The following is a 9,845-nucleotide window of genomic DNA, read 5'->3' as shown; positions in this document are numbered from 1 at the left end:
ACGAGCTAAGTCTTGTCGATCTTGATATTCTCTGTAGATGCGACGTTGCCACCACATCACAAGACCTTGCAAACCATTCGCCAGAAAGTTTCGACCTTGACTCGGGCAAGCAGGGCGCTCCATGTATAATCACGACTCGAATCATGTGTTCCACAATTATCGGACAAACGCATAGTCTCTTGAATAATCACCTGTTACAGAAGATAATGGAAGCAATAAGCGGAGGGTTTCTCGTCTCCCTTGTAGCAGGCCCAGGCTTATTCAAATCATCTTGTTTGTCTATTCGTAGCATATCTTCTCCCCATGAAGGCCAGTCAGACCTCCTTCTTGGAACTCTCAAGCATGTTGCCTTAAAGCTGCTCATCTTTGAGGGTGTTCCCGTATGCAGGCATCCAGCTCCGAACAAATAAGGCACTACTGATAGAGAGAATGTCATGATGTGAAGGCTGACGACTTGCATCTTCCGAGGCCTTTATTATCCCTAAGCCTCCAATCATGCGCTGCGGTGTAATCGTCCTCACTCAACGAAGATTGGAGACCCTGACAGGTACCAGAACTGACGCTAGGGTTGGCGTTCAGAAAAAGTCTTCACAACAAGTAAAATCACAGGTTTCACACTGGTGCTGTATATTTGTTGTAAGCTTCTTGATCATCCAATTGGTGTATTTTAACTCTCGAAAACACCATCTCAAACCCCCCATCTCACAACTCTGGTGCATGCGATTAGTGCTCGAGCTATAATCTACAATTTCCTTTCCACGGTAACATGGCCGTGGTAAATTCGAGTCACTACAACACGCAAATGCTAAAACATTCTCGCCGAGAATCCAAGAATTTCATTCGTGACATTCCATCTCGGGTTGTCAAATCGTCATCATCGTCGTCATCACTACTACAACAAGACTCACCAACTGAAAAAAGTCTTGAACTCCTCGCCCAATGCAACAAACCGCCAATGCTACAAGCCACCAGTACATGCTACAAGCCGCCAATACATGCAGTTACTCCCGAACTGATGCCACATCACAACCTAACGCCTCGATCGCAACATCCCATCGAATAGACTTTTTGGGGTTCTTCCGCTCATGAGAGTGTTTCAACTCTCCATTTAAGCACGGTAGGTGGTCCAGAAGCTGTGAATGCGAGCATCCTGGCCAGGGGTGAACTCCTCGTAGCAAGAGCTGTGTTTTATCATATTAGCAAGCTGGCTCTCTCTGATGGGCTTTGGGGGGAAGAGAGCTCTTCAGCACTTACTCGTCGGAGTAGTCCATGTAGTTGTGGATGGGGTCAAGGCCAGCCTGGCCGGGGCAGGAGTCACGGCCGATAGGGCAGCCGCTGCTGAAGCTGGCCTGGGCGGGGGTGTCGGAGACCTGGTCGCCGGAGCCGGTGCAGCCGCCCTGGAAGGTGTGGTAGAGACCGAGCCAGTGGCCGACCTCGTGGGTGCCGGTCTTGCCGAGGTTGAAGCCGGCCTGGGAGCCGCCAGGGACGGTCTGGGCCTTGATCGAGACACCATCGCGGATGAAGGTGGTGCTGCCGCTGGTGGCGCCAGAGGTGGGGAAGTAGGCGTAGCCCAGGGCGTTGTCGGTGAGGCTGACCTGAGTGTAGAGGTTGAGGTCCTTGTAGGTGCCCTTGCGGAGCGCACGCTTCATGGCAATCTCGTTGCTGTCACGAGCCCAGCCGGTGTTGACCGTGCGGTCAGTACCAGCCAGCCTGAAGGCAACGTCGTGGGGGGCGAAGTCCCGGTTGAGAACGGCGATCTGGTCCGTGACCATCTTGTCCTGTGGAGAGCGTAAGCACCTCTGTCCAGATCACAAAGTTATTATTTCAGACTTACAGTCAGGTAGCCGTTGGCCACGGTCTGAGAGGCAGCGACAACGTGGAAGTAGACGTTGACGTTGATGGTGGCACGAGCGGTCAGGTTGCCAGACTCGAGAACGCGAGCCTCCTGGGCAGCGAGGACCTTGGACATGCCAACGTGCTCGGCGGAGGGCTCGTGAGTACCGCAGCCGAAGGTCCTGGGGGCTTCCCGAGCGACATGGCCGGAAACACCGACAGCCGTGGCGGCGGCAACGAAGAGGCTCTTGAAAAGCATGGTGACGATTGAATCCCGAGAGGCGAAGACTGAGTCTGGACAGAGAAGCGATAAAGAGATGATGCGTTGGATGATGAGAACAAAGACCTATACAAGTTGCGCCACTCGTCTCCTCTTTATATTTGCTCTCCAGCACACCCTCCGTGTCCCCGTCGCTTGAGTTGACGATAGTAGTCCTATCGAGAACCGACCTATTCGGTCACTTGATACGTCTTCATGCTGGCGTATGGCGTCGAGAGCCACATCTTTTACCACATGCCAAATGCAGCCAAGTTCCACCCCGGATAAGAGATCGATTGAGTTGTCTACGACCAGGGTTGGATTGGTTATCCGGCAGAGGTGCGGAGGCGGTCCGGCGCTAAGCATTAGAAGAGAAGGTCCCCCGCCGGTAGAGGTTTTAAGTGCCGGTCCTGGCGTCGGGCACACCTCAAGAACGGACGGTGGTAAGCAGAGAGCACTCAACATCAAGGAAATTGCGGATGGAGGGCGGGTAAGGCCAGGAACCCGCTGCCTTGGTCAAAGGCTTCACGAGTCGTGCGCCCCCGTAGTCGGCGACCCAGACGTGCCGTGATATCCTACCAATTGCCTCTTCCAGGCACATCGCCTGCACCTTTAATGTACATCACCCGAAACAAGCGCCATTCTGGAAAACAAGCTTCCTAAAGGAGTCAAGGCATAGATTGGGCTACATTCGCGGATCAGATATCTCAGGCCACTGGATGCTCCGGCTGCATCGCGGGGGAACGGGAGTTGTTCTTCGTCCCCATCTTCTCCGAGGAGCCATGACGGCTTGGCAGCTCGAGTGGCCATGCTCTGTCACGTTGCCGCCGGCAAGTGACCTAGGTCGTGATAGTCAAATGGGGTCGGAACTCGCCGACGAGAGCGAAGTCGTCGTAAATCACTCGCTCTGGCAAAACACCCTCCTATTCTGGAAAAAGATAAGCCAGCGGTGTGGCAGCCTTGCACGAATTAGTCTCTATCCCGTCCGTGCCTCTTTTCCCCTTTCTCATCCAGCGAAGCAGGTGACTCGAATCGCGGGAGGCGATTGACTGCAAATGGGCCTGATCGTCGCGCGCCCAGAATCACTCAACGGCGCATGACAGGGGTTCCCATGAGTAAGTGTAGCGAACTGTACAATGCCATTGGCCAAGTTCTCTCGTCGGCACTTGGTATTCGTAATTGATACTTCGCACCGAATTGCAGTGTCACAGCAAACAACGACCTGTAATACGAGTCCGAAGTCGGTCGTCGTGTAATTGGAGTGAGGGACCAATGGTCAACAACAACTTCATTGGTGAGGGGGAGGTAAACGCCGCCCACACGAGAACGACTTGCAATTTCCCTTGTTCTCATGCCCTTCATTTCATTGCGAAACAGACTACCAAACGACGCCAGTAGCGAAACGGCGGTGCGTCCACCAGGAGACTCCAATCCCAGGCAATAGGAAAGATTTCGCATGGCTCGCTGAAATTGTCTTTCCAGCCGTTTGACGGATCGCTCCCATGTGGTTCGTTGGCCCAAGTGCCTGATCGTCCCAAAACCAACCTCGGCGCGATTCCGGATGCCAGAACTCCAGCTGCCAGGCCACCCCTGACAAGGACACACGGCCCCGTTCGAGGTGAGCGCGAACCCCTCTTGGAGCATCGATCTCGACGTGACCAAAGACAAACTTTGTGCGATCCCATCGTCGAGCATGTTTCTATCATCTCCCAAATATCTACCTTGGGTGCTGTTATCTGGACTACCGTAGCACCCGGTGCCATGGTACTTGTGGCTGAGGTGCAGGACGCACCTAAATTAAGGTTAATCAACTCAGAAAGTCAAAATCAACCATAATGAAGCTCGCTGGCGTCATTGATTGAGCTCCTTCAGTAACAGACAGCGCGCGATACAGGACGCTCAGCCGTCTGCCAATTAGGGTGTCCGCACGCGATTTCTGATAGGCAGGTAAGATGTGTTTACTTGTAATAATGAGGCGATTGACCTGTGTCAGTTTTCAACATTTAGGGCGCGATGTTTCTTGCACGACTCAAGATCACCGCGGAGCCGGGCCGTTCCCGCGTCGTCAGTTCGTCTGGGGAAGAAGATCGCTCCAAATTGACGATCCGGCGAGCGGCTGTGCCTCGCACCAACCATGCTGCATCTGATCTACCAGCTGTAGATCAAAGTCTAGTACCCTAGGACGAACAATACTACGACTTGATTTCAAATGTATCATGAAGGAATTTAGAGCATTTTTCAAAATGTCACATTCCGTTACATTTGTAAGGTGCATTGACTCATGTCCGGGCACTTCACCATTGTATCCCCCACTGACGCAACGATGCCTACCAGCGGGCAAGGGAACTAAGCCGTTGACGTCTCAGGCTTCCGTGCATACACCACACGTTGTAGGTAGTAGCCGTGCGTTTTTCTCGCCTTCAGCTCACGCCTGAACTGAGCACAGTACATCAATATCTGCTGTTGAGTCCATCCCTCGAGCAGACCAGCCATGAAAGACACGTAGCCCTCGACGTCCGACTCGAGCGTCAGCTGCGCGAAACGACCAATCTCCTTCAGCTTCTCATCCTTTGGCCAGCCTCCCACAGGAATCTTCATCGTTGACGACGTGATATCCACAAACCCGGCCGCCTCAAGCCCTTTCTCTTGGAGGCTGTCCGGGATCGGTGTGAAAACGCGCCCCAACTTTTTCGCACCCTCGATGAAGAACTTGCCCCATTCTGCCATGGCGCTGTCATGTTTGAGAGTGCCGTCGTCGCTGTAGCACATGGCTGAGCCCTCGTAGCTCTCGATCCACCCGCCTGGTCGGCAGACGCGGTACGACTGTCTGAATAGCTCATACCAGTCTGTGACACTGCCGAACAGGTATCGCATGTGGACGTAGTCGAAGGAGTTCTCAGCAAAGCTCCAGGTTTTGGTAAAGTCCTCAATTTCAAATCGAAGGTTTGGTGGCACCCACGAGGGTTGGATCGGGGAGATATCGGTGCCCATGACCTCGCTGCCGGGATTCTCGTCGGCAAAGTCAATGGCCCAGATGCCTGTGCCTGTGCCAACATCCAGGACACTTTTGACCGACTCTTTCTTCAGCGGCGCAAGATGGAGTTTGCCATTCATCGACAGGTAAGAGAGGTGATGCAGGATGTCAAGGGACTCGTTCTGCTGGTCGTCGTTCGATGCCCAGTATGTCGCGTCACCCACGATCGGAATGGTATGTCCGACCCGTTTAATAACGCGGTATTGTAGGATGCTAGAACTGATGGAGGCGCTCGGGCTTGCGCCTTCGTCCATGAACGCGGAGTCGTCGTCTTCGACTGTTGCCCCCCGATTGCCTTCGTCCTGTGCAGCTGCCCGTCAGCTATCCATGTCGGCGTCATTTGGCTCTTCCCTGAGAGGATGCGTCTCATGCCGCCACTCACCTCGGCTTGTGGTGCCGTGTCGACCCAATGTGATGGTGCGAGCATGCCACTGGGTTGGGCAGTGACCGTCGCGTCGCGGACGGATCCGCCACAGACTGGCTCATGTTGCTGTTTTCAATCGCGTGCAAAATCTGATCCGACCAGATATGTTTCGGTGCGCGATAGCGGCCTGTATTGGAAGTTGAATTGCAGAGCAGACTGCACCACTTCAAAACGCAAAGAAACGAGAGACAATCGAGCACGCCGATCCCGACGGAATCTGGGCCATGCGCCTCTCATTCACCCTCACAGGCCATCCACCTAACAGCTCATGTTTATTCTCGATTCTCACATCTGCAGTATGCGGGGTCAATTGCCCAACGTCACGTCTTGAATATTACCCAAGCCACCAACCGCCGCCAAGCTCCCGTTTGTGCAGCGGTCAGGATATTGACGTCAGTACCCACCCGCGATGATACTGTAAATGGTGTTTCTGACCAGTGCACTGATTGCCGTGGTCTGATGATTGCCGTGCTCTGTAGCTTACATTGACGATGCAGATCGTATCTGCGGCGCTGCTTTACCCCTGCCCGCGCCCATGCAGACCACGCGGAGAGGGTTCTGCTTCAAGGACTGCTTCGTCACGTTGGGGATCCGTTATTTTTTCTTCAATTGTAGCCCAAGAGCCTACTCGTCGGAGGGGCTGACGATGTGTCTTACTTCGGAACTGTGTAATTGCAGGATATAATAAGCCCGCCATGTTTTGATGTTTTGTGACCGTAGGAGTTAAAAGTCACGTTACCATCCAAAACGAGACGTATGTTGAATCTCCGGACGCAAAGAGTTTTAAGGTGCTTTTTCCTTCTGAATCCAGACCGGCTTGCTCTACCATTCCATGCATTTAGCATGAGTCGTTCAATGTGCCAGCTGCGCTGATCTGTCTCTACGGCTTGCCAGGTTCTTTCCTTGGCTTGTGATTTAGGATGGCGATGAGAGAAGAGGTCAAGCGAGCTCAATCGGCACCCGAAGATGCTTACACATAAATTCGTCGAAATCAGAAATGGCTGAGGCTGACACGGATGAAGGAACAGGTGCGCAAGTTTTTGAAACTCTGGGAAGCGCCAATGCCCAATGCTCATGCTAGCGCACGCGATAGAAGCTCGATTCAGTCACACTCTTCAGGTCTCGTCATGCGCAATGTTTGGGACTTCCTTTGAGCATGTTTTGGTCATGATTCGTTGGGTTCGTTGCGCATGTTTCGGCTGCTGATGGCGCAGACGTTCTCGCAGCCGACGAAAAAATGAGGGCAGTATAGAGATGCACGCTTCGTCAGGACAGGTATAAAGGCATACAACGAGACGTGACGGTGTCCCACAGCAGACAGAACCTATGCCTCGTAGCAGTCAGTAGTTTCTTATCTCTCTTCTTTTGCTTGACAAAGGTGCTGTGCATCTGTCCCGGTCGCTGCGCATCACGACGGTTACGACTACTCAGCTTTCTAATTCCGTTACGAGCCTACTCAAACTACCCACTCTGGTTGGCATTCGATCAATTCTCGATCATGAGAAATACGACAATCTTCGCTTTGGCGGCTGTGTTGCCTTTTGTCCTGGGCCACGGCGATGAAGGCAATGGCGCCGCCGAGGGCCACGCGGCCTCAAGCGTCTCAGTACAGGACTTTGGCGCCGCCTTTACAGCCGGCGGCATCGTCCCCGACGTCCTCGCTGCCTTTAACCCGACTGTAGCTTTCTACGCCAGCTATAACACGGCAGATGGTCACGGCGCCGCGCTGATCGCACCGGGCACAGAGCTGTCCACCGCAGAGGCTGTGGCCCCGCAAGAGTTCAGCGTCGAGGGCATTGCGAATGCCGCCAACGTGACTGACTCGACGCGCTTCATCATCGTCATGGTAAGTGAAGCTTGCGCGTCGCCCCCGGTACTGCCTCGCCCCTGGTTAGGTTCTCGTAAGGGCTGACTTGACGACCAGGTCGGGCCTGACGCCCCCAGCCGCGCCAACCCCACGAACCGCAGCATCAGACACTACCTTGCCGGTAATTTCACCGTCGGCACGGCCGTCTCCTCGGTCCTCTCGACGGCGTCGACGCTCGTCAATTCTTCTGCGCCGTTCACGAGCTACGGGCCGCCGGCACCCCCGGCTGGCACGGGCGTGCACAGGTATATCTACCTGCTATACGTGCAGCCCGAGGCGCTCAACGGCGAGGGATTCGATTCCGTGGGTCTTGTTGCCGATGACAGGCAGACTTTCGATGTGGGTGTCCTCTTCGCTGCCAGCCATCATCTTCCATGATGATGCTTGCGCGGTTTCCTGCGTCTTGATCGTTGGCTAATGATGCATTACAGCTGGTCCAGTTCCGCACCCAAGCCGGCCTTGGGCCAGCCATCGGAGGAACCTACTTCACCATTGATGCCGCTGGCGGCAATGGAACGGCTGAGGGCAGCGGGAACAGCCCGGTGCCCAGTTCGGGCTCAGTATCCATAGTCTCATTTGCGGGTGTCCTGGCGACATTCTTCCTCGCAGTCGCGCTATTGTAGGAACATCATCTGAGTACGTGCTTGGGAAAAAGACTCGTAACAATCGAGCGAGAGTTGGAATCGTCATGCCGTAGATGTGGTTCAGACGTTGGAGTTGTCTTGTCCAGACCAGAGCGGCGGGCGGCGATGACCGGGACGAGTCTAGAAGAATAAGGGCAGACGCCAGCTGGCTGCAGTTGTGCGGCTCGCGTCCCACTGTGAGCCTTATCCGCAGCATTATACCCATCATCTCATCTGACAGATCGCGAACACGCGACAGAGTATAGAGACGTCGGCATCGCGATTCATCACTGTCATCATCTTCTCACCATTGAGCGACGTCTTCTTCCAGCTTACCAGCAGTCGCAAGGCTCCCGCAAAACCCACCATGTCTGCCTCACCTAAGCTGCGCCGGGACTATGTCTACATGATCATCTTTGGCGTCCAGCTGATTGCGATTCTACGTAAGCATCAACCTCGGATGTGATTTTCTGAGGCGATTTTGTCTTGTTCGTCGAAGAAAGCCAGAGCCTAATGAGAGCCAGTTGTCGACCTGCCGCCATTCTACCCGCCTACGATGGGCAACTCTGAAGGTTCGCCCTTGCGCATCCTGTTCCGCCTGCGTCAGTACTACATTGACGCTTACAACGACCGGTACTTTGTCACGCCGCATGGCGGAGCTGCCCTCGTGGTTCCTGCTCTTCACCTATCTCGAGATTGCCTACCAGCTGCCCATGGTTTTCTGGATGCTCCGCGTCTTTGAAGACCACACCAAGGGCACCACGCCTGGCTTCGAGCTGGCCTGCGTCATCTACGGCGTCGAGGTCGCCCTGACGACCCTGACATGCGTTTTTGACGTGCCCTACTGGGATCGTGCCGTGTACACCACATCCGAGAAGGCCAACTTTATGTTCTTGATCTACGGCCCTTGGGTACTCATCCGTACGTTCCGCCGAATTTACCTGATGTTGAGATTGTCGCAAACTGACAGAGTCTAGCGAGCATTCTTGCCTACGACATGGGCCACCGGCTCTTGGCTCGGGCGAAGACGGCGGATCAGACAAAGGCCATTCAGACGAAGAAGAACGAGTGAGCATTTGCCATCTTGCCTCTTCTTCGGGAGGCGGACCAAATTTTTGTTCTAGTCATACATTTCATGCAGGCGGGAGGGAAAGCGATCCCACCCATGTAACAAGAGATAGAAAAAGAAAACCCATGAAGCTCCCAGAACATACAGGCAAACAGCCAAAACAATTTGTCCCCGGCGTCCATCTCGCCACTATGTAACATTACGTCGTAGAACGCACCACTCCACCACACATACACACATACACAGGCGCCTGGGTCTATACTGACACCCCTCAGTCGAGACGTTTCGAAGTCTTGGAGTACCCCCATCCGTTCCCGACGCCAACCCCATTGACACCGTAGCCCAGCGGCGTCGCGCCGCCGAGGGTCCTGTTCTTCAGCCTCTTGGGCAGCACGACGCCGAGGAAGTAGGCGCCGGCCACGGTGACGCCGGCGCCAAAGCTGACGATGCTGTAAAAGACGGTGCTCGCGTAAATGTGGCCGCCCATGCCCTGCCACTCGACGGTGCCCTCCGTCTTGGGCAGCGCCGGCGTCGGGAACCAGCGGACGGAGAAGGAGAGCGGCAGGGGGTCGCCGATGACGAGGCGCTTTCGAGGCGGTGCCCTGCATGTGGCTCAGCGGGCTCGTGCTGTAGGCGGCGCCCGAGTCGAGGACGCCCGAGTCGTGCGGGTGGATGTGGTGCTTGGGCACCGAGTGCAGGAGCACGTTGAGGTGCGTGCTGATGTGGAGGTGCGACA

At 54.8% G+C, this 9,845-nt stretch overlaps 5 protein-coding genes across 5 annotated transcripts in view; 2 read left to right on the top strand and 3 right to left on the bottom strand.

Moving 5' to 3' along the window:
- Positions 1-1,108: 1,108 nt before the first annotated feature.
- Positions 1,109-2,092, bottom strand: VDBG_01143 (metalloprotease; the record flags this gene model as incomplete). Its single annotated transcript, XM_003009414.1, has 3 exons — positions 1,109-1,181; positions 1,255-1,778; positions 1,835-2,092. 3 exons carry the CDS (start codon positions 2,090-2,092, stop codon positions 1,109-1,111), a joined length of 855 nt encoding a protein of 284 aa, XP_003009460.1.
- A 2,346-nt stretch (positions 2,093-4,438) lies between these two features.
- On the bottom strand, positions 4,439-6,247 carry VDBG_01142 (conserved hypothetical protein; the record flags this gene model as incomplete). Its single annotated transcript, XM_003009413.1, has 3 exons — positions 4,439-5,428; positions 5,889-5,965; positions 6,208-6,247. The coding sequence occupies 3 exons, from the start codon at positions 6,245-6,247 to the stop codon at positions 4,439-4,441; spliced, it is 1,107 nt and encodes a 368-aa protein (XP_003009459.1).
- Positions 6,248-7,048: 801 nt separating this feature from the next.
- On the top strand, positions 7,049-8,040 carry VDBG_01141 (predicted protein; the record flags this gene model as incomplete). The annotated part of the gene is made up of 3 exons (XM_003009412.1): positions 7,049-7,396; positions 7,475-7,756; positions 7,849-8,040. The coding sequence occupies 3 exons, from the start codon at positions 7,049-7,051 to the stop codon at positions 8,038-8,040; spliced, it is 822 nt and encodes a 273-aa protein (XP_003009458.1).
- A 240-nt stretch (positions 8,041-8,280) lies between these two features.
- VDBG_01140 (conserved hypothetical protein) lies at positions 8,281-9,246 on the top strand (the record flags this gene model as incomplete). The annotated part of the gene is made up of 3 exons (XM_003009411.1): positions 8,281-8,483; positions 8,565-8,961; positions 9,018-9,246. The coding sequence occupies 2 exons, from the start codon at positions 8,691-8,693 to the stop codon at positions 9,110-9,112; spliced, it is 366 nt and encodes a 121-aa protein (XP_003009457.1).
- Positions 9,247-9,380: 134 nt separating this feature from the next.
- The window catches only part of VDBG_01139 (conserved hypothetical protein), a gene marked incomplete at both ends in the record, with an annotated part of 1,076 nt that continues 611 nt past the window's right edge, over positions 9,381-9,845 (bottom strand). Inside the window, one exon of the mRNA XM_003009410.1 lies at positions 9,381-9,711. Within this exon, the coding sequence (XP_003009456.1) occupies positions 9,381-9,711 (331 nt within the window). The remainder of the gene's footprint in view (positions 9,712-9,845) is intronic.

Source organism: Verticillium alfalfae, genomic scaffold (genome assembly GCF_000150825.1).
Source record: "Verticillium alfalfae VaMs.102 supercont1.1 genomic scaffold, whole genome shotgun sequence".
NCBI classification, from domain to species: domain Eukaryota; kingdom Fungi; phylum Ascomycota; class Sordariomycetes; order Glomerellales; family Plectosphaerellaceae; genus Verticillium; species Verticillium alfalfae.
The sequence above is the reverse complement of the archived record's forward strand: the minus strand, read 5'-3'. Positions and strand labels throughout refer to the sequence as shown.